At 43.2% G+C, this 22468-nt stretch overlaps 1 protein-coding gene across 1 annotated transcript; it reads right to left on the reverse strand.

Moving 5' to 3' along the window:
* Positions 1-9043: 9043 nt before the first annotated feature.
* RESP18 (regulated endocrine specific protein 18) lies at positions 9044-14827 on the reverse strand. Its single transcript, XM_019805475.2, has 6 exons — positions 14602-14827; positions 12767-12871; positions 11399-11525; positions 11130-11169; positions 10917-11006; positions 9044-9214 (listed from the first exon to the last, which is right to left on the reverse strand). Exons 1-6 carry the CDS (start codon positions 14705-14707, stop codon positions 9164-9166), a joined length of 519 nt encoding a protein of 172 aa, XP_019661034.1. The 5' UTR covers positions 14708-14827; the 3' UTR covers positions 9044-9163.
* Between the last annotated feature and the right edge of the window lie 7641 nt (positions 14828-22468).

The raw sequence follows: 22468 nt of genomic DNA on the forward strand, positions 1-22468 counted from the left end.
CTGCCTCAAGCGTATCAACAATCTTATGGTTTCTACCTGCAAAATGTATCTTCCATCTGTCTATTTCTCCTTTCCTCCATATTCACTACTTGAAACCACTGTGCTCTTTCATCACGAATATTACTGTAATCATCTAGTCTTTTGCTTTCACTCTTCTCACCCAGTAAGCTAGGGAGTAAGCTTTCTAAAGTTCAAATCTGATCACTTTATTCTCTTGCTTTTCTTAAGAAGTTTCCAAAATACAAGAAAAGATAGAGTGCATAGTAAATACTCATATACTCATCATCTAGATGTAAGTTATTGCTATTTTGCCAAATTTGCTTCTTTTAATAAAAGCCAATTAAAGACATCATATTTCCCTTATAAATGTTTCAATATGCATCTCCAAGAAATAAGGATATTTCCCACATAGTCCAAATGCCATCATGACCTCTAACAAAATTTACAGTAACTCTCTAATATCATTTAATACTCAGTTCATATTCAATTTCTCAAATTGTTTCCAAATATGCCTTTTTCCATCTGTTTTGTTCAAACTAGGAGTAAAAAAAATAGGAGTCAAAAGACCACCATTGCATGTGGTTATGTTTCTTACTTCTCTTTAAATTAACATGGACATCCCCCCATTTTTGACATTGTCTTGTTGAATAGACCAGGTTAGTTTTTCTTTACAACTCCCCATCTTCTGAATTTGTGTGATTGTTTCCTCATGATGGATTTCCCTGTATTTCCCCTGTATCTAACCTGTATATTCCCCTCATTTACTGTAAACTAGAAGTTATATCTAAAGTCTTGAATGGATCGGGTTAAAATTTTTTTCAGCAAAATGCTTTATAGGTGATGCTTATGCCTTCAATTGTGTCATTTTAAGAAGTGCGTAATGTCTGCCTGTCTTACTATTAGTGATGTTAAAATTGATCACTGGTTTAAGATAAAGACAGATCACTGTGTGTTAACTTATGTTTCCCTCTTGTGACTAATATGGAATCCGTGGGATGATATTTTGGCACTGTGAAAATATTTAGCTCCCATCAACTTTTCACCTAATGGATTTGCTCTTCCCTGATGGACTTCGACCAAATTATTTCATTAGAGGCCACAAAATGGTGACTTTTCTAATTCTATCATTCCTTTAACATTTATTAGCTGATAATTATTTTATAAAGAAAAGCTTTCTTCATCAACTGGGGTTATTTACCCTGAAATACAATTCCAGCTGGAAAGGTAGCATACATTCTTGTTTTTTTGGTTTACAATTTGCAGTGTAATGAATTTAGATGTAGTAGTTACCTGCAACAGTGACAATTTTTAAAAAATATTTTAATGACTTTCTTGTTTGAGCATTACTATGGAAGTATGGATTTTCATATATTCAATGTGCATCAGTCAATTACGTAATTATATTACTATTTAATATATTTTTTAATATTCAAATTGCCTCAGAATAAGTCAGTGAAAGCTCCTTTAAATTGGCTCTGGTGTCCTTTTGAAACATCCCACTAATCACTGAGAGTTCTCTTGCTTTTTATCACTCAGGAGGTACGAGGTTCATCTTTTTTATTCCCTGCCCTAGACATGGAAGCAGCCATTCTTCCAAAGAGACTTGGTAGCTTTTAGTAAGGACTGATTTTAAAGATCACAGTCTGGGATTTAAGGGTGATAATAGGAACTGGGATGACATTGCTTATAGGCCCTTTCAGTGCACAGAGCTAGAATATTAAGACACACACACGTTCACACACACTCATATTTCCAATTAAAATCTAACTATGATTTTTACTGAACTCTTTTGATTTTGTACTTGTGTCTCTTTTTTCTTACACTGAAAACTTTGGTTTCTTATAACATTAAAATAATCACTTATATGTGTAATCCTACAATATGCATATAATAATTTACAAATAATAATGCGAATATTACTCTACTAATAAAACAATAAAGATATTTAAGGTGTGTGGTAGTTTATTTTGTCCTTGGAATATAATTCCTTAGAGTATACCATCAAAATACTGCATTCAAGGTCATTTGAAATAGTTCTTTCGTTTGTGTAATTATTTTTACCAATTTGATATGTAATTCAGTTTGTTTCAATCTGTTCTCAATTTTCATTTTTTACTTTGTATATAATTTATTTTTTTGAAAGTGTAAAATATTTACATTTTTCAAAAATCAAAACTATGTAATAAAATATGCTCAGGGAATTCTCTGCACCTACCACAATTTCTCTTGCCATCTTTTCTTTTTTAAAGATTTATTTATTTATTTTAGAGAGAGAGAGAGTGAGTGAGCGCAAGCGAGGGGGGGGGAGATGCAGAGGGAGAGGGAGGGAATCTTCAAGCAGACTCCCCACCGAGCACGAGCCCAATGTGGGGCTTGATCCCAGGACCCCAAGATCATGACCTGAGCCAAAACCAAGAGTTGGACACTCAGCCAACTGAGCAACGCAGGCGCCCCCACCTCCCATCTTTATCACTTTACTCATTTATTTTCTTTTTAAAAACTTTGTAAATTGTGAAATAAAACAAACAGAAAATGCATTAAAAAAATGAACAACTCAATAAATTATCACAAAGTGAACACCATGTAATCCAGGTCAAGAAATAGAACATTTCTAGCACCCTAGAAACCTTATTGTGTCCCCCAGTCATTACCCCTTCCCAAAAGTAACCATTTTTTTTAAAAAAAAGATTTTATTTATTTATTTATTTATTTATTTATTTATTTATTTANCCGCTTAACTGACTGACCCACCCAGGCAATCCCCAAAGGTGACCATTATTCATTCTTTTTTTGACTATATTTCTTTGCTTTTCTTTACAATTTTATAACCTAAGGATGCATGGTTAGGTTATGAAACCATAAAAAGAAGTAAAGATATATAGACTTTGGGTTATCCCCAGTCTTGGTTTATCATGAGTAGTGTGACTATGTATACTATTATACATGTTTCCTGTTGCAGATGTGTGTCAGGAGGAGCGGACAGCCTGTAACAACCTTAAAGGGAGGAAGATGAGGGAAAAACACACCCTGTTCTCATTCTCCTCATTCCCTCCCTCTGATCTCTCCTAGGTATTCCCTTTGTCCTAACCTAACGAGAATACAGAGGAAGAGGGAGCTCCTTGAAGTAGTCCATACGGGCTAGCCCGTTGGGAGAGAAAATAGGGTGAAGTCAAGTAGAGAGTAAATCCTAGCGGCAAACTTGAGGTATCTGGGTGTCTGCTTTCGATCCCCTTTTCCCTCTCTCTTTCTCTCTCTCTTTCTTTTTGAGAATTTATCTGTCAGTATGATTGTTACTCTTCTGTAGGTAACCTGTCTTTGATTGTCAACAGTTTTTCTACGCTGTGATTAGAGAAACATTTCTTTTCATTTATTCTCCTTGAGATTCAAAGTGTTTCTTGAATACATGGCTTGATGTCTTTCAACAATTTTGAGGCATTCTCAGACATTATCTCCTTAAATATTGATTCTATCCCATTTTCTTGTTCCCTTCATTCTGTAACTCCAAGTAAAAGTATATTAGACTGTCATGTGGTATCTTTTATGGTTCTACCTTATCTTTTGTATTTTCCATTCTTTTGTCTCTCTATACAAAATGTACTTCATTTTGTATATTTTCTTTTGAACTACAGTCCAGTTTACTAATTTTCTCTTCATATGTGTACAGTCTGATGCCTTGAACTCAGCCAGAAACCATGGTACACTCAATCAAAGTAAATCCAAAGAGTTTAATTATAGAACTATTTACAAATGTATGGACAGGTAAAGAAATATAGACCTTTGTCAACTCATAGTGAGTCAGGGAGGAAGCCAGAGGGATGCATACCCTGAATTTTCTCCCTTTTTGGACCCTGATATCTTGCCAATACCTTCTATTGGCCTAATCCAACCATAAGCCAGTGAGCAAGAACCTGGAGTTGATTCAGTTCATAGACATTAACCTGGGGCCATAGAGCAGGGTGAAGAAAGATGGAGCATGAATGTGATGGAAAAATGGGGAATATCTAGCTTAATCCTAGCTTCTACTCTTGTCCTTTATTTGAATGAAAACCCTGTACTCTTATGACAATTGACACACATATCCCTTAATTCAGGTGTACTCTCATATGAAACCTAAAACATAGTGCAATGCCATTGTTCCTGATACAAAGTAGCAGGGAAGAGAAATGGGAGAAAAAAGAAACTTCTGTCCCAAGTTATTTTAAACACAGCTGCTACAATCCCTTCTCCTGTAGGGGATCCTGAAGCCTAAATTGACAGTTACAACATCCTTATGGCTTTCTTACTGTGATCAGCACCTTGACTGGTCAGACTGGGTTGAGCCCAATCTTTATTTCTGCAGGATCTGAATCTTTGATGTTCCTGGTTTTGTTTGGTTTCTACAGGGTTTTTTGTTGGACCAGTACTACTGGGAAGAAGAACACAAAGAACCCAGGTTAATTCCTCTGGCTCCAATAATAATCCTTTTTGTCCTCATTTTGTAGCAGCAACTCAACTTCTCCCTAGTAACTGGAGTCAATCACTGTGGTTAATTTAGTAATACCCATATCTGTCTATGGTTCAGTGGCATGAGGAACCCAAAGTGACCAGGTGGTAGTCTCAGCTTCCAATTCAACTCTGACTATGACTGTGGTGTAAATATTCCTCTCCTGGGCCCTAGCACCTGCAAACTCATCATTCAGAAGATGGGAAGCAAAGATTCCTTCAAAGATTTTGAGGTATAATAGTGAGGGTGCTGCTCTGACCTTTACCTTTTGGTTCCAAAACTCTTGGAGATGAATAAAACAACCACTCTTTAAGTTCACTAATGGTGAGTGAGTGTTGTCAGAAGTATTGTGGACAGAAAGGGCAAATCCAAATTATATCCAGAATATAATTCACTGCATTTTTTCATGGTGAAAGGGGTTCGAAATAAAAATCTGTCACCAGGTGTGCCATATTGGGAGCCCAAAATTATCCTCTGCTGCTGGCAAACTGGTATTCAGAGGTGGCTGTAATCATACCATTCATGAGGAGGGAAATTCACATTGGTAAGCCCATGCATAGCCTCATTTCTTGCCACCACATCCATTGATATGTGGGCCCATTAAGAAAGCACCAGGGTGGCTGGAGAAAGAGGATGACTGATATCCACAGAATTGGCCGTTTCCTAACCTGATTACTGACAAGCTTTTCTGTAGTCTATATCTTCTCATGGTTATTTACACAGGAAAACGTGACTATCTTCACACTCTGTATTCATCCCAAGTGATCCCTCTCAGACTTTCTTGCCACAGATTTTCTTATCTTGTTCTATTCAAACCCCAGATCAGCCAACCAACCTGTTAATCATGAGTATTGTTATCAGTATAGACACCTCAGTTCTTTTCTTCTTCAATTCCAAGTGGACCACCAGATCTACCAACAAAACTTCCCACAAAGGAATTGGTCTTCACCAGTGTAGCCCATAGACACTTCTGAATTGTGCTGTAATGTAGCACCCTTCCACTTCTAGCTGATGCCTGCATTTTGTGCAAACATCCATAAATCGGCTCTGTGCTTTCCCCCAGTCTGTTAGCTGGTCATAGAGAATTCCCCATAAAGCCATAATAAGGTTGTGGGAAAGGCAGTGAAGCAAGGAAGCTAACTTCTCATGCAACTTTTTTTCATCCAGATCTTCTTGGGCCTGTCTCGTATACACCATTTCCATTTAACCTCCAATGCTATGGTTTAGTGGACTGGATAATACCCAATGCATAATTACTGGTTGTCCCATGGCCAGGTGTTCAGTATACCAGGACCTGGTAGGAAACTAAGCTGCTCTTCAAATGGAGAATAGCTGATGGCCTAAAAGGGCACCACCTTCCTTTAAAATCCTAGGGATCTACACTATACTAATCTTACTGGGGTTTGCCAGAGGATTCATATGACATTACAGTCTGCAGACACTTCCAACGCTACTGAGATCACTGGTCCTAATTATCAAGTGAAAGGACAGCTTGCATCGCAACCTGGAATTCCTGCAGAATATTTCTTTGCTTCAGGCCATACTAAAAGCCTGATGGGTTACTGGTAAGTGGGTCAGAGTAGCACATTTAAATGTGTTTTATGTTGCCTCAAATGCCAAAGAGGCTCATTCTTCCGTAAAGAGTATTGTCTCTTTTTTATTGTGGTAGATGTTCAAGGTTAATTAATTTGTCTCACTTTACAGAGCGCATCTTGACATGCCGCAGATAATTGGACTGTAGAAACTTCATTAATGTGGCAGGACTCTGAACTTTCTTGACATTCTTCTTCTGTGCATGTGTCTTATGACATCTAAGGTACATGCTATTCTGCCCACCAAATCCAGTTGCCGCAATGTCATCAAAATAATGGACCGGTGTGATTTCCTGTTTCCCCTGATGTCTTGGGTTGAGATTTGAAATGATGAGGGTCTTTGGCTTGTTTGGAGGACTCCTCACGCTTTTTGTGTTGATTTGTGGTTTTGAGGATGTGTTTCTAAGCTGTAATGAGCACTGGCTTCAAGTCAGAATTAAACAAAAGCCTTGTTTGTGTTACCAGCAACCCCTGCATTATGAAATATATCTGGGACCCGGCCAGATTTCTTTGAGTTCCTTTACCCTCTCTCTTCTTGTTGAATAAAAGCTGAAGGGTGCCCATAGGGTATTCTCATTGAAAGTTCAATCACTTAGAAGCCAGCAAATTTAAATATCCCTGGTTATCTCCCAATATCATACTGTAATCAAAGAAAGTTTTTGTTCACCTTTGGGCAAAAAGAGATGAAGAATAATAGTTGCACATATGGGGAAACATTCCAAGGGCCAGTGGGATAGGAAAAGTCAATATCACCTCAAATGGAAAATGTGGGGACTCATCAACAAGTGTCTTTTAGGTATAATTTTCCCCCTTGGGACCATATAAATTTTATCCTTTCCTGTTAAGTGTGGGAATTAACCTATAAACTCTAGATGGTGAGGCAACCTTGTTGACCTTGGCATGGTGACTGTTTGAGGATTGTACTATGTATCAGAAGCTGCATGGTGTCCGTGGATATCATCTTTTACCAATTTATAAATGTTACCTTTTTTTTTTAAAAGATTTTATTTATTTATTTGACAGAGAGCACAAACAGGGTCTGGGGAGCAGCAGGCAGGGGGAAAGGGAGAAGCAGGCTCCCCACCAAGTGGAGATCCTGATGTGGGGCTTGATCCTAGGACCCTGGGATCATGACCTGAGCTGAAGGCAGACGCTTAACTAACTGAGCCACCCAGGCACCCCATAAATGTTACCTTTCAATGAAATACTTACTCCAATGTCTATATTTATGAATTCTTTGGGTAGAGGAAAAAGGAGCTTCCCTAGATTTCAAATTTGTAATAAAGGCCATTTTAAAAGAAAAATGACAACAATGACAACAACAACAAATAATGGACCAGTGTGATTTTCTGTAGGATAGCAAAGTAAAAAATACCTTTCCAAGCCACATTTTTACAGAGAACAGGAGATTTGGTAGAGCCTTGTTTCTTTTTTGCTTTTTAAAAAGTGTGACTACTAGAAATTTTTATTTTTTCAAAAAATTTAAATTACGTATATAATTATAAATTATATTTCTACTTAACAGCACTGACTTAGAAAATTCTTTCTTTTCCATTCTTATCAGGGAAGATAGCTGGAAGAAGTTTGCATTCACATTGCAGAGATAATAGTATATCCTAAAACTGTCTTACTTCAGTTGTAAGAATTTATAGATATTCTTTTTAAAAAATTATTTATTTATTTATTTTAGAGAAAGAGAGAGCGAGAGAGAGAGAGCACACAAGCATGGGGAGGGGCAGAGGGAGAGAGAATCCCCACCCAGCATGGAGCCCCATGAAGGGCTCAATCCCACGGCCCTGAGATCATGACCTGAGCCGAAATCAAGAGTTGGAGGCTTGACCAACTAAGCCATCCAGGCGCTCCTAAAGTTTGTAGATATTCTTAATTTAATGTACCAAATGTACTGCGTTTTCCTTTATTTTTTGCACTTTCATTTCCTCTTTAAAAATCTTTTCTAACCATTAAGACATGAAGTTATTCTTATACTATCTTCTATTTTTAAAAAAGATTTTATTTATTTGAGAGAGAAACAGAGAGAGAGCATGAGTGGGGTGGAGGGGCAGTGGGAGAGGGAGAGTGGGCTCAATCCAGGACCCTGGGACCATGACCTTTGAGCCAAGGCAGACTTCCAACCGACCAAGTCACCCAGGTGTCCCAATACCACACTTTCTTAATTACTATAGCTTCATACTGAGTATTGATAGCAGGTCGAGCAAATCATCCCATCTTCTTCTTTTCAGAAACATCTTTTCTCCTATTCATTTTTTACTTTGAGAAGTTCATAGTTGTTCTTATTTATTATTGAAGTATAACTTATAACCAAGAAAGTCTATAAACTGAGGTTTATGGCTACATGATCATTAGTATATGTACACAACTCCTTAACTCCTTAGAGAAATCAAATCCTGATACCTGCCCATTTGCTTACACTGAGTATCCAATGAGTGTGAGAGGACTTGAAAAGTATAAAGCTCTGCAAACAGGATATTCTGGTGTTCAGCTGGGCTGAGCATAGGTGGTCAGATTACCCACTCCCTTGAAGACTTTCAGCTACCAGGAGCAAACTGGCAAGAGCCATCAAAATGTTTAAAGTGTATACACTTTGGTTATAGCACTTCTCTCTTGATTCTTGGGAGCAAGATGAGTGGGAGATGGCTGGCAGGGGTGGTAATGCTGGAGAAGGAGACCCTCATAAAATAGCAGGGTCCAGGTGTGTCTGACATGGAAGGGATGCAACTAGGCCACACAGCGCCGGTAGATATGGGTAGGGGAAGGCTGCATTCCTGCTGTGGTCCTTCTCTCACTTTCCTCACTTCAGGTCACTGGAGGGAAGACAAGACAAAAACCAGCCTTCTACCAGCACCGAAGAGCTGTGCTCTCTTCCTTGTACCCCTGTTCTGGTCCACCCCTATTCTTTCACTTCAGGGGCTCTGGCCATGTCCAAACCCCACCCATCCTGCCTCAAGACAAATCACAGAAAGCATGTGCATGAAAGTCCACTTTAATGATCCAGATTAGGGACATCCTAGGACTGCCCCTCTGGAGGCAAATGGGAGGGCACTGGGGCAGAGGGGCTTCAGATGAGGTCTCAGTCAGCAACAAGGTTGTGGCCCACAGTGGGGGGTGGCTCAAAGAAGCCCTAAAACAAGAAGAAACAAAGGACTGGAATCAGTATATGGGGAGGTGGCCTCTTCCTTACCTACTCTCCTTCACAAAATGCTTCAGTGAGAGCCTGATTTATGTAAGCTACAGTGACTCGGCCCACCCATTGTCTATCCCCTTGGCTCCCACGAATAGTTCACCCTCCCTCCCATGCTTTTCCTTTGGGCTCTGGGCTGGGGAAGAATGGCAGCACCTTGTTTGCATTCACAGAAGCACCCTGGCAACCATTCCTCACAAGTGGGTCTGTCACTTAGCTCTAAATGCCTCGACCCAGCAACCAATCCAGGTTTAGGAAGACCAGCTGTCACTTGATGGGGTGGGAACTGGTTTCCCAGGAGAGCCTGAGGGGCTGGAAGCCCCCTGAGGTACAGGTTCCTTGCAGGCTCTCAGTTTTCATGCTTGCTCTCCTACAGATATTATACCCCAATATCATGAGAGGGGCCTTTTGAAATGGTGTATCACATTATGACATCCCCTTCCTTGAAACTTCCCAGTGAAGTTGTCACTACACTTAAAATCCAAACTTTTCACTATGATCCATGAGCCCCTGTATGATCATTCTGGGGCCTACTTTGGCCACTGACTTTTCCATCCATAAAGTGAATGGTATACCTGCCTCAGGGCACTTGTCACTGCAGGTCTCTCTGCCTGGGATGCCCCTCCCTTATACCTTCCTCTCGCTGCCACTTTCTTGCAATTTAGGTCTTAGTCCAAAAAAAAAAAAAAGGACTTTCATCAGTGTGGAGGAGTCTGAAGTTTGGAACAGTCTAATTCTCACTGCAGTCCCTGAGAGGAAAGGCAGGGGCTGTGCAAGGAAAGGTTTAAGAATCAGGAGACCTGGGTCCTCTTGGCTCTGCCATGAACCTGCTGTGCAGCTCTGAGTAAGTCCCTTGACCAGCCTGGGCCCCAATGTCTCAACTACAAAGACAGATGGGAGTGCCAGATGGGTGTTTTATTTTGTTTTAAGATTTTATTTATTTATTTAGAGCATGATTGGGGGAGAGGCAGAGGGAGAGGAAGAGAGCGAATCCCAAGCAGATTTCATGCTGAGCGAGGAGCCCAATGCAGAGCTCGATCCCACAACCCTAAGTTCATGACCTGAGCTGACATCAAGAGTTGGATGCTTAACTGACCGAGCCACCCAGGCACCCCTTGATGAGTGCTTTAAATCTGGATTCTGAAGAGTTCAAGCATCTCAAGGAGATAACCCAGAGCCTTGCCCAGGTCACTTTGCCCAGGCCATGGAGTAGAGCAAGGAGAGGAGGGAGTGTTGAATGTGAAGGTCTCTGGGCTACCTCTCCCACTAATCCAAAGGAGCTTTGCTACCCTTTGTTATATGCAAAGGACTGTATGGAGAAAAAAAGGACTTTTATTTTAATTTTTTTTTAATTTGGCAATTTTCAACGTCTATTTGGGACTCAATGTCTATGCACAATCCTTTAGATCATTTCATCCTTAGAAGGTCCCAGTATCTGCCCTCCCAACCTCTCATACTGATACCCACAGGTGTTTCTGTGAGAGAGAAGGAGGATGGGATACACTTTGATTGGGAAAGGAAAGAACTTTTCTTCAGCTTATCTGTTCACACCTCAATCTCCAATCCCTTCTTCATAGGGGACTCCCTCATTTAAATAGCTTGTTGGTGATTCCAACCTTTGGAGAAAAAGTAAACCCCTTACCTTGACAGGGTTGGCTGCCTCTCTTTTAAGGGTCTTCAGATACACTTTGGAAGTAAAGCACTGCTCACTGTTCACTTTGGCCACTGGGCTCTGGGAAGGGGGAAGCCAGGAGTCAAGAAGAAGGCAGAAAATGATGACAGGGCTCCAGAAGGGAAAAGGGTAGGACCCAAAAGTCAGGGATTGAAAATTCTTGAGAAGACATGTAAGACTTACCTTGGGAAATAGGAGTCGAAGTTTCTCCTTTTGCTTGCCCCTAAAGAGACAGGGATGACAGATGGAAGCTAAACTTGTAACACCCATCTCCTCTCCCTTTGCAGATATCACTAATGGCTAATAGATTTGTTTTTCATGGATCCCAGACAGAACCTCTCAAAGATCATTCTCATACTCCTGCCAGCAGCTCTTACCTACAGTTTTAACATCTGTTCCCTCCCTGCTGTCTGTCTGATAGACAGCATGGACTGGCCATAGGCCTCACGCACCTTATCCCAGTGGTTTTGGTGGGAAAGGCTGCCTGCCCATGCCTCAGACATGGATCTTGGGGGTGGAATCTGCTAATGTGCTTCTGGGCCATCACATCCTGGGTAATGCCATCCTTCCAGAACAAACCTGCAGGGTAAAAGGATGTGGTGAATTGACACCTGGGACACGCTGACTGGTCCATTCCAGGAACCAGAGTGAGACCAGCAATCCCCCTCTCCCTCAAGTAGATAAAGAATCACAACTCGTGCAGAGAACTAAATGAACTGGTGTATACATGTTGCTTAACATAGTGCCTGGTGTGTAGTAAACCTTCAACTAGGATTGTATTCTGTTCGCTGATTCATTTGATGCTATTGTGAGGGTTTAAATGACATTAGGGTATAAAAAATGCCTAGAAAACTTAGGCAGTGATTCCTAAACTTTAGTGTGCATCAGAATTCCCAAATTCTGGAATTTCCAATTCCAACAAATTAGGGTCATCTGGGTGGCTCAGTCAGTTAAGTGTTTGCCTTCAGCTCAGGTCATGATCTCGGGGTCCTGGGATGGAGCCCCAAGTTGGGCTCCCTGCTCAGCAGGGAATCTGTTTCTCCCTCACCCTCTCCCCCACCCCTGCCCTGCCCATGCTCTCTCTCTTTCTCTCTATCTCAAGTAAATAAATAAAATCTTTAAAAAAATGCCACAAATTACTGTTCCTCACCCCCAGAGTTTTTGATTCAGTAGGTCTGGGGTGAAGCTCAAGAATGATCATTTCAAACAAGTTCTCTGGTGATGCTGATGCTGCTGGTCCTGGGATGCACTTTGACAACCACTGCTCTAAGGCATTATGCACATATTAGACATCGGTAGTAGTAGCAGTAATATGAACGCAAGGTAGATTTCCTTTCTGACCCTTCCCCCATCCATGAAATTCTGCTCTAAGGAAGGTCAACCATCTGTCTCCAAGGGATTTTTCACTCCCTTTCATTCCTCCTGTCTACTCATCATGCCATTTCCTCTGCTTCCTATTCAGAAGCTGAGGGGTGTGTATGTGTGTTCTCCTAACTGAGAACCTAAGGACTGCTGGCTATGGAAAAACTCAGATAACACTAGAGTTTGGATTGATCAGAAGGAATTGGATGCTGGCCTCTTTCAGGGGTTTCTTCTAGAAGCCCCTGCTGGGCTCTTCTAGGGTGTTCAAGAACAAACAGCCCACCTGTCCAACTCCACCCCCATTCCAGTCATATCCCCTTCTCCATGAGGTGAGCATGACAGGAAAGTTTCAAGCAGAGACATCTGGAGAAGAAAGCCCATCCTCAGATCAAACAGCCACTCACTCTTTCCAGCTTTTTTGATCAGGTCCCAGCCTCTCTTCCCCAGCCCTTACTCACCTTGGGGCACAATCTGCTGGAGTACAACTTGCATGTGCTGGAAGACTGGAGTAGCAAATCCTTGGAGGGTCCAGAGCTGCTCTGCTCCCACTTGGCCCTGACCATCTAAGAGACAGAATGGTGGCATCAGCAAAGAGCTTGGCCAGAAGGCTTTCAAATCCCAGCTGAAGAAAATCAGCCTTCTTCCACTATTACCTCTTTGTTCCCTGGTCTCTGTCCTCCTCACCACATCCCTTCCTCCTCTCAAGCCCCCCTTCTTTTCATTTTTCCCTTCCCCCATCACCACCTGCCCTGTTCTTCAGAACCTCATTCACCTTTGATGCCAACTTCCAGATAAGAACCAAGCTTACAAGCAAAGAGCAGCCTTGGAGGGTGAAGTAAGCAGAGACTCAGAAAGCTATACACATGGAATTGATAATCAGGTGAACAAATGGGGCATGGGAAGCAGGTGACCTGCATCTCAAAGGCTTGGAAGCCTGGAAAGGATTAGAAAGGAGGCCTGGAATCCTCTGAGGAAGAAAGTATTGGTGTGTATAGGGTTTGTGTGTCTGGATCTTTGTCCTGAGAGCCACAGTTTATCTAACTGTGCATAAAGGAACGACAGAGTGTGGGGGAGGATAATCCCTAATGCTCTAACACCTTCATTATTCCAAGTAGATGGGGTAGAGTTGGCCGAGAGTCCATTTTTTTATGTGGTAGAATTACCATGAGTCATTATGGACAGGCGTTAAGAAAAGGGACTGGTCCTCCGAAATCAAAAGGATTCCCATACCAATTTCCTGGCTTTCGGAAGGAGCAGCACCTCCAGCACCCTTATGAGAAAGAAAAGAGCTTCTTCTGGAAGGGGAAATTGTTGTCTTGAGGCATCGCTCCAGGACAGATAGGAAAAGTGGTGACCTGGACACCCTCTGCCAGACCCACAGGCTCCTGGCGCTGTCCGTGGTGCTGAGGGAGCGACCAAAGCCTGGCTTGGAAGAAGCGTCTGGGCGGCAAAGAACGCGAGGTATCCCTACAGGAACATCCCTTCCCCCGCCACACACACATCTTTCCTATCTTCCGCCACCAGGCCTCCTCCCACAGTTCTTCGCGAGCCCTCCGCACTGGCCTCTAAAACCCAAGAATCTTGGGGGGAAACTTAGCGTCAGACTAGGACTTTGAGCGCTCTTCCCCACGCGCCTGGCCCTGGAATCCTCGAGTATGCGCAGTCGCTCTCTGGCCGCTCAGACGTGAGTCAGCGCTGGTCTACCCCATAGGTTCAGAGAGGAGGGAGAGGAAGAAGGATGGACTCGTTCCCCCTCCATTCTCTTTTACCCCAGCCTAACCTACCCCTTCTTATCAGAAATCAGAGAGCAGATTCCAGGCTCTGAGGGCTTGTGATGAAATCCTAGCTCGTTTCTCCGCCCAGCTTTCTCTCTGGAGCCAGGACCCCGTACCCGTGAGTCCCTACTCCTATTGCCCAAAAATCCGGGTCCCCCGCCTATCCCTCAGCACTGGGCATCTCTTCCTTGGCCCCTCAGTGCGTCTTACTTCTCCTATGGCGACATAGGCGGGGCTTACTTCCCTCTGCCCCCTCGTCTTTCCGTCCTCCTCCTGGATCCCCAATCTTCCTCTGAGTTCTCTTCTCTTACGGCCAGACCCCATATGCCGAGCCCCACCTCAAGCCTGCGTCTCTTTCTACAAGACGCTCACTACATTTATCTCTTTTCACGGCCCCCCAATACATCCTTTTCCTCCTGAGTTCCTAACCTTGAGGCTCCCTCACCCACTTCTCTCAGGAGCGCTCTCTGGCCGGCCCGCACCTCCCGTCCCCCCCTCCCCGCAGGTTTCCTCCTGACCGTGGCCACTGCTGTCGCCGCAGCCCCCTGGGCGGCTGTTCAGCAGCAGGAAGCAGAGGAGCAGCCAGAGCCCCCTGGAGCCCCAAGGCCACAGCAGGTGCTGCATCCTCCCCACCTCGGCGCGCTCGCCCCGCTCCTAAGTCGCAGAGAAAGTAGAGACAGCAGCCGGAGGAGCTGAGCAGGACTGTAGCTTCCCACGCAGAACATGGGCTGGATCTGCACAATCCTCTTTTGGCAGCTTGGCCAATCGCGGTTGGTCCCTGCCCCTGCGGACGCGTAGCCAACTCCTCCTTCCCTTTACGCAGGCAGAGGCATCCCCACTCACCCCCAGGCGTCCGCTTTTTTACATAAACCAGGTCGCAAGGACTACTGCTTCAGGTAAGATGCGGGTGAGGATTGTACTGCCTCATAAGCTCGTTATGAGGATTAAATATGAACAGCGACTGGACAGTAGACAATGTAATTAGTCAATTTTTATTATCCTCGATGCTTACTTTACCCTCACCTCTTAAAAATCTTCAACATGCATGAGTTCAACCTGCAAAATATATCGCATATCCATCCACTTCTCTCCACATCCACTGCCATCGCCTTGGTTCAAACCACTGTACTCTGATAATTAGCTAACAAGCTAACTGATCTCTTGTGTCCATTCTTGTCTAGTTATAGGCTACTGTGTGAATTTTCTAAACCATAATCTGGTATTTCAACTTTTTTTTTACATTTTAAAGATTTTAAAAGTAATCTCTACCTCCAGCGTGGGGCTCAAACTCATGACCTCAAGATCAAGAGTCACATGCTTTAGGGGCGCCTGGGTGGCACAGCGGTTAAGCGTCTGCCTTCGGCTCAGGGCGTGATCCCGGCGTTATGGGATCGAGCCCCACGTCAGGCTCCTCCGCTATGAGCCTGCTTCTTCCTCTCCCACTCCCCCTGCCTGTGTTCCCTCTCTCGCTGGCTGTCTCTATCTCTGTCAAATAAATAAATAAAATCTTAAAAAAAAAAAAAAAGAGTCACATGCTTTACCGCATCTACCACAGATGTCTGGTAGGCTGAGTAATGGCCCCTCAAGATGTCCATGTCAGAGTCCCTGGAACCTATGCATATGTTACTTTATACGGTAAAAGGGACTTTGCAGTGTGATTACTCTTAGAAGGTGATTAACCTCAGATGAGATTAGCTTGGATTTTCCAGGTATGTGCCATACAATCACGAGGGTCTTTATAAGAGAAAAGCAGGAGTGTCAGAGTCAGTGGTGGGAGATGTGACATTGGAAGAGGTTGGAGAGATGCCAGGAAGAGGCCACAAGCCAAGGAATGCAAACAGCATCTAGAAGCTGAAAAAGGAAAGAAAATGATTCTCCGTTTAAGACTCTGGAGGGGTTGCCTGGGTGACTCAGTGGGTTAAGCCTCTGCTTTCAGCTCAGGTCATGATCCCAGGGTCCTGGAATCAAGCCTCACATCAGGCTCCCTGCTCAGCAGGGAGTCTGCTTCTCCCTCTCCCTCCACCATTCCCCCTGCTTCTCTCGTTCTCTATCAAATAAACAAATAAGATCTTTAAAAATCAATAAATAAAAGGTAGTTAAGTATTTGAGGGAAATTTGTATGTGGATTTTGGGTTCACCTCTCTGTAGCTCACTCATTTCCCAGATTTCTTCCTCAATTTCCAGTTGCTCTGGCGTTTCTGTGCTGCAGCCTATGTTTCTGAGGCCACTTTCTGCCTGAGCTCTATTACCCCAGGTGCTGCAGGAAACTGTGAAGTGTCCTTAGGAGGAAAGCCTGTTAAATGTAGGACTCACCTGTAGACTCCCCTTTTTTCAAGGATTATATTCCTTCTAGCTTTTCTTGCTTTTGGTTGGTCTCCATGCTTTCAAACAGTTATTTTTATATTTTGGGTAGGACATTTATATTCAATGTTAGAAGGAGACTAACACAAGCTATTTTGTTACACCAGGAACTGGAGGGTTATTTGGTTATCATTGACTTGTGTTATACGTATTTGAAAGTTGTTTACAGAAATAATTTGAGGCCTAAGAACAAATGGGTCTGAATCTGCTCTGAGATATATAAAGCTATAGGAAAAATGAACATTCTGGGTTTTGGGTAGTTGAGCAGAGGTGGCACTGCTTCTCTCTCCCTTCTAAAATTTCAAACTGCCAGGGAAATAGCTAGCAAAATAATAACTTCTGTATGCACAGACACTGCACTTCTTTTTGCTATTCGTTGGAGGACACCTTAATGCTGGAAGTAATAACCTCAGAAGACCAAGCAGGTTCTCAGGCCTATGGGACCTGGAGTTCAAAGGGAAGAAGTTCTTTTCCCAGGAGTAAAAAGATCACCAGAATGTGTGGTGGGTGGGTGGAGGAAGTGGGTGAGGAAGGATTGCAATTCAGCTGTGGTCCTACCCTGCCTTGCATTCATGTTATGATTGATGTCTGGAAGGAGAAAGGGATTAGAAACCAGGCTACCATCTGCACTGTCACCACCTCAAATGTCTTCTCTGTTATAGCCCTATATGTTTTACTCCAGAGGCTTTGGTTGAAGCCCACCTCCCCTGCCACCAGACAAGCCCACAGAAAGAGCTTTGATAAAAACCCACTTTAAAAATACAGAAGCAGGTTGTCCTAGAACTTCCCCTCTAGATGGCAATGCAGGGCATGGGGGATAAGGATGCCTCGATCAGCTACAAAATTTTGCTCAGAGAAGGAAACAGTTTAAAAGGCTTTGAAGTGTAGGGGCACCTGGGTGGCTCAGTTGTTAAGCGTCTGCCTTCGGCTCAGGGCATGATCCTGGCGTTCTGGGATCGAACCCCACATCGGGCTCCTCCGCTGGGAGCCTGCTTCTCCCTCTCCCACTCCCCCTGCTTGTGTTCCCTCCCTTGCTGGCTGTCTCTCTCTCTGTTAAAAAAATAAAATCTTTTTTTAAAAAAAAACTTTGAGGGGCGCCTGGGTGGCACAGCGGTTAGGCGTCTGCCTTCGGCTCAGGGCGTGATCCCGGCGTTATGGGATCGAGCCCCACATCAGGCTCTTCCTCTATGAGCCTGCTTCTTCCTCTCCCACTCCCCCTGCTTGTGTCCCCTCTCTCGCTGGCTGTCTCTATCTCTGTTGAATAAAGAAATTAAAAAGTCTAAAAAAAAAAAAAAGCTTTGAAGTGTAAGGAAACATGGGATGTGGAATTTGCGTGTATATATGCTGGAGGACTTCCCACCTCCAACATAAACCACCTCTCCCCCAGTAAATAATAGGCTCTAATAGCAGTCCTGATTTGGGCAAGTCCTGGAGCATAGGGACTTAGCAACTGCCTGACAGCTGGCAACCCCTTGAGTCTGGCATCTGATCTTCTCTCCCCCCCCCCCATATCCCCATAGTTTCAGAGCTAGTCAAGGACCTTGCTTTGGAGAAAAGTGGCAGATTCTTTTATGCATTCTTTAGCACCATGGCAACAGTTCTCATTGTGGGGATCAGTCACGTAGTGCTGGTGATGTCACCACAGCGACCAAACCCTGGCAGATGAAGAACAGTTGCCATGGTGACAGGAGGCAGAAGACGTTTCCTTGGAGAGGTGAGGGTCTGGAACCCCCCCTGGGGTTCAGGCTGTCTCTTGGTAGAGTGCATGGCCAGCTGGAAGTACTCAGCTCTATATAATTGCCCAGTGCAAGCTATCACAGTGTCCCCTAGACCAAAACAATACTTTCTAACAGGCCTGTTGGTTCCACTCTGGCCCTTTATCAATACCTATCCAGCTGTGCTAGGGTGGTCTTTTTATTTTTTATTTTTTAAAAATTTTATTTATTTATTTGACAGAGAAAGAGCACAAGCAGGGGGAGCAGCAGGCAGAAGGAGAGGGAGCAGACTCCCCGCTGAGCAGGAAGGTGGATGTGGGGCTTGATCCCAGGTTCCTGGGATCATGACCTGAGCCAAAGGCAGATGCTTAATCCACTGAGCCACCCAGGTGTCCCTAGGATGGTCTTTTAAAATTGTACATCACATAATTCTATTAATTTCCTTAAAATCCCTAGTGATTTTCTTCTGCTCTTTGTATAAAATCTAGACTTGTTGCTACTAACTGCAAGGCCCCAAATAACCAGTTCTGGGCCGACTTCTCCAACTGCATTTCCTACCACTGGATGTTCTGTTTGTTCCTCTAATGTGTTTGTTTGTTTGTTTATTGTGCTATTTTGGAACCAAAAATACGATAACCAGGATAAAAAACCCACTGCTCAATAACAGAATAGGAATACAGAAGAAACTATCAGGTAACTTGAAGATGGAATAATAGAAGTGATCCAATCAGAACAACAGAAAAACATTGGGGAAAAAAGCAAACAGCCTCAGGGACCTGTAGGACAATGTTAAAAGTTTAACATGCATGTCTCTGGAGTTCCAGAAGAAGAGGAGAAAAGGGGTAGTTCACTAAAAATATTTGAAGAAATAATGGCTGAAAATGTCCCAAATTTGTCAAAAGCCACAAACCTAGAGACCCAATAAGTTCAGTGAACTCCCAATGAAACCAGCAACCAAAGGGTTAAGGGGGGGCAGATAAGCACAGCTGCAACTTTTTAACCCAAATCTGCTTGTTCTGAGAATGCTGTCTGCCACCCTGTTTCTATAAGGTAATATCCTTGCCTGACACCATGGTAATCCAGCGTTGACTTCATCTTGCAGAGACCTAAGGTTTCAGCAAGAAGCTAGCCAGAACCAGTCAGGACCAATGGCCCCCTCTTTGAAATGAAAGAGCAAAATGAAATTAACCATCTCTTACTTAGTAACTGCCTTTATTTATTTATTTATTTTTCTTTTTCATGTTTTTATTTAAATCCATTAGTTAACATACAGTGTAGTATTAGTTTCAGGTGTAAAATTTAGTGATTGAGCACTTACATACAACATCCAGTGCTCATCACAAGTGCCCTCCTTAATACCCATCACCCGTTTAGCCCATGCCCCCACCCACTGTCCCTCCAGCCCCCCTCAGTTTGTTCTCTATAGTTAAGAGTCTGTTTTCCAGTTTGCTTCTCTCTTTTCCCCCCTCTATGTTCATTTGTTTTGTTTCTTAAATCCCACTTATGAGTGAAATCATATGGTATTTGTCTTTCTCTGACTGACTTATTTTGCTTCACATAATACTCTCTAACTTCATTTTGGGGTCATGGAAGCTTCTTTCTCCTTTACCCAGACCCTTTTCTGCTTGCCTTTAAAAATCCCTGACACTCTCTTTGGGGAGGCAAATTTGAGGCTTGCCCTTCCATCTCCTCACTTGTCCGCCTCTTGAATAAACCTTCTTCTTGCTGCATATTCAATGTCTCAGTGATTGGCCTTTGCCTTGTGTCAGGCAATGAACTTGGGTGTGGTTACACAAACAGGAGAAACTTGAAGAAATCCATGCCCCCATGCATCATAATCAAACTTCTAAAAACTAAAAACAAAGACAAAATCTTGAAAACAGCCAGAGAAAAACAACATATCACTTACAGGAGAACAATAATCAAAATGACAGTGGATTTTTCATTATGAACTACGGGGGCCTGAAGGGAATGGAATAACATTTTGAAAGTGGTGAAAGAAAAGAGTTGTCAACCCAGCATTCTATATCCAGCAAAATATACTTCAGGAATGAAGGTGAAACAAAGATGGAGAAAAACTAATCTGTAGCCGGCAGACCTGTTCTAAATGAGTTGCTAAAGGAAGTTCTTCAGATAAAAGGGAAATGGTATCAGAAGGAAACCCAGAACATCAAGAATGGAGAAAGTAATAGAAATGGGAGCTATCTGGGTAAACAATATAGGCTATTCTTCCCCTTTTGAATGGCTTACAATGCATTTGATAGTTCAAAGCAAAAATTCTAACACTCTCTGATAAAGTTTCCAATGTCTGTAGATGTAATTGATTCTAATCAACAGCTGTGACATAAATGGAGAAAAGGGAAGAAATATATTCTGGCAAGACTTCGGCATTCCATTTAAAATGGTAAAACAGCAATTATTTTTCTTTTAAGCTTTTATTTTTAAGTAAACTCTACACCCAGCATGGGGCTCGAACTCACAACCCTGAGATCAAGAGTCACACACTCTACTGATGGAGCTGGCCAGGTGCCCCATAAAACAGCAATTACAAGCAGACTATGGAAAGTTAAATATGTATACTCAGATGCCTAGAGCGACCACTTAAAAAGTATAGGAAGATAATTTTAAAAAACACAGCTGATACATTAAAATCAAATACTGAAAAGCATTTCGATAACCCCAAATGAGGAAGTAAAGGATGCACGTGATGATGGAGGCTGAGAAATCCCATGGTTTGCCTCTGCAAGCAGAGAACCAGGAAACCTACATCACAAGATCTGAGGATCAAGGGAGCTGATGATATAAGTTCCAATCTGAGTCCAACGGCCTGAAAACCAGAAACACTGATGTCCAGGGACAGGAGAAGATGGATGTCCCAGCTCAAGCGGAGAGCAGATTCACCCTCCCTCCACGTTTTTGTTCTGTTTGGGCCCTCGGTGGATTGGATGATGCCCACCCGCGTTAGGGAAGGCATCTTCTGTATTCAATCTACTTATTTGAATGCTGATCTCTTCCAGAGACATCTACACAGACATACTTAGATACAATGTTTTGCCATCTGTCTGGGCATCCCTTCACCTAGTCACACTGACACATAAAATTAACCATCACCATGGGCAACTGGGAATGAACTCTGCTGGGGACCCTTGAGGATCTGCATAGAACTTGTCTCAGATTTACCCCACCAGGGACAGATCTGCTAGAATATCTATCCACTAAACTCGGTCCTTAACTGGTTGAGAGCTGCTTCTGGGGATATTTAGTCCCAGACACCTCAAAGCTGTCTTAAGCACATGTAGGCAAGATCCCCTGGCATTCCAGAAAACCCACAGGACGAGAAGCAGAGTCCCAGCTTGAGATGGGAAGCTGTCAGCATGTACAGACACAGTCTCCCTGCAGCTACAGGGAACTCAGAGATGGACCAGAGGATATGAAGCAGGGAATCTACTGATCTGCTATGCAAGTGTTCAATAAATATCTATTGCATGTATAGGCCATATGTATAACTTACTTCCCTGACTAAGCTTCGGTTGCCTTGAGGCAGGAACCATGTACTGTGGTGGCCAGACACAGTGAATGCATGACGGGGAAAAGTAGGGTAGGTGGTAGGGATCAACCTAACTAATAAAAACCAGGTATAGAAAAATATGGTGAGGGGTGCCTGGGTAGTGCAGTCGTTAAGCGTCTGCATTCGGCTCAGGGCGTGATCCCGGCGTTCCAGGATCGAGTCCCACATCGGGCTCCTCCGCTGGGAGCCTGCTTCTTCCTCTCCCACTCCCCCTGCTGTGTTCCCTCTCTTGCTGGCTGTCTCTCTTTCACATAAATAAATAAAAATCTTTAAAAAAAAAAGAAAAATATGGTGAGTTGAACTTATGTTTAGCTATATCCTTAGATGCACAGATGCAGGGGTTAGGACATGGCATTGGCAGCATGGTTAAGCCTGGATTATCAGAGGAGTGTCTCTTAATTCCCCTGGGTTCTATAAGTGGGTAGGTGCGATGGTCTGAATATTGTGTCCACCGCAAAATTCATATGTTGAAATCCTAACCCTCAAGGTGATAAGACAGTATTTGCAAGTAGGGCCTTTGTGGGGGTGGACCCTCATGAATGGGATTAGTGCCCTTATAAAAAAAGGTCCCAGAGAGATGTGTTGTCTCTTCCTCCATGTGAGGATGTGATGAAAAGACACCATCTATGAACCACAAGGCAGGTCCTCACCAGACACCAATTCTGCCAGAACCTCATATTGGCTTTCCAGCCTCTTGAACTATGAGAAAGAAATTTCTGTTGTTTATAAGCCGCTCGGTTT

This window comes from Ailuropoda melanoleuca, chromosome 2, assembly GCF_002007445.2.
Source record: "Ailuropoda melanoleuca isolate Jingjing chromosome 2, ASM200744v2, whole genome shotgun sequence".
Lineage (NCBI taxonomy): Eukaryota > Metazoa > Chordata > Mammalia > Carnivora > Ursidae > Ailuropoda > Ailuropoda melanoleuca.

Coding starts and splice junctions, on each gene's coding strand:
- RESP18 (XM_019805475.2), bottom strand. CDS start 14,707: ATGCAGCACCTGCTGTGGCCTTGGGGCTCCAGGGGGCTCTGGCTGCTC. Junction 11,526..12,766: donor CCAGCAGATTGTGCCCCAAG/GTGAGTAAGGGC, acceptor TTTACCCTGCAG/GTTTGTTCTGGAAGGATGGC. Junction 9,215..10,916: donor AGGCAGCCAACCCTGTCAAG/GTAAGGGGTTTA, acceptor TTCTTGTTTTAG/GGCTTCTTTGAGCCACCCCC.